Source organism: Seriola lalandi, unplaced genomic scaffold (genome assembly GCF_002814215.2).
Source record: "Seriola lalandi dorsalis isolate HSWRI2012SDOR001 ecotype SW California unplaced genomic scaffold, Sedor1 jcf7180002054420, whole genome shotgun sequence".
Classification (NCBI taxonomy): domain Eukaryota; kingdom Metazoa; phylum Chordata; class Actinopteri; order Carangiformes; family Carangidae; genus Seriola; species Seriola lalandi.
Window position 1 is genome coordinate 448,408 of NW_019524973.1, and position 1,253 is coordinate 449,660.

General features: G+C 34.6%; 1 protein-coding gene across 1 annotated transcript in view; it reads left to right on the forward strand.

Annotated features, from left to right (window-relative positions):
* Positions 1–217, forward strand: part of LOC111657927 (metabotropic glutamate receptor 4-like) — a gene marked incomplete at its 3' end in the record, with an annotated part of 150,464 nt that extends 150,247 nt beyond the window's left edge. Inside the window, exon 11 of the mRNA XM_087175152.1 lies at positions 117–217. Coding sequence (XP_087031278.1) covers positions 117–217 — 101 coding nt within the window. The remainder of the gene's footprint in view (positions 1–116) is intronic.
* Positions 218–1,253: the final 1,036 nt, after the last annotated feature.

Consider the following 1,253-nt stretch of genomic DNA (forward strand, 5'->3'; position numbering starts at 1 on the left):
AAAAAAAAAATCATAATATAGTAAAGTATGAAAAAGTCATAGTATTGGAAGGCATAAAGACGGGTTTGTCTAAGTGTAGCTGTCATGGGCAGTTTTGTGCTTTTGTGTCCTCAAAGGTAAACAGAAGGAGGAGATCACAGCAGCCAGATTTGGAGCATCTGGACTGCATGCCCCAATTGCTCTACCCTTCCTCTCACCTGGACTCATCCCTGACAGCGTCAGCATGTTTTTTTTGTTTGGATTTTATTTTTGTTTTGCTTCACAACATCCTAGAATTGATTGTATTCACACATGCACATTCATACCACTGATATTACTGACTGACACACTCCATATTTGTATTTGTCTTTTCAGTTTATTCATTTTTATAATAAATATTGTCACCACTTGTCATCAGTCTTGTCCATTCCCTAATTTTTCGTGGCCTACGAACTGGGTTATGTCAGTATAGTAGGGCTTAAAAAAGTCATAGTATAGTAAGGCAAAAAAAACGTCATGATATAAAAAGGCATAAAAACCATCATAGTACAATAAGTCAAAAAATGTCATAGTATAGTGAGTCACAAAAACATCATAGTATAGTAAGACATAAAATTGTCATAGTATAGTTAGGCATAAAAATGTAACAGTATAATGAGGCATTGAAAAATGTTATATAGTAAGGCATAGAAATGTCATAAGAACGTCATAGTATGCTAAGACATAAAAAAGGTCATAGTATAGTAAGGCATAGAAACATCATAGTATAGTAAGGCATAAAAACGTCACAGTTCAGTAAGGCATAAAAAACGCCATAGTATAGTAAGGCGAAAAAATGTCAAAAAACATCATAGTATACTAAGACATAAAAAGTTGAAAAAACTTCATAGTATATTACGGTATTAAATTGGTCATAGTATAGTACGGCAAAATAAGTTGAAAAAATTACATACTATAGTAAGGCAGAAAAATGCCTAAAAAACGTCATAGTATAGTATGGCAGAAAAATGCTAAAAAAACGTCATAGTATACTATGGCATAAAACGTCAAAAAAACATCATAGTATATTAAGGTATAAAAGGTCATAAAAACGTCATAGTATGGCAAAGCATGAGATGAAATAATATAATTAGGCATAAAAATGCCATAGTATAGTGGAGAGAGACAGGGGGAATGACATGCAGCGAAAGGCCATCCGATGCGGGATTTGAACCGGGGCCAACTGCAGCGAGGACTGTAGCCTCTACACATGGGGCGCCTGCTTAGACCACTAC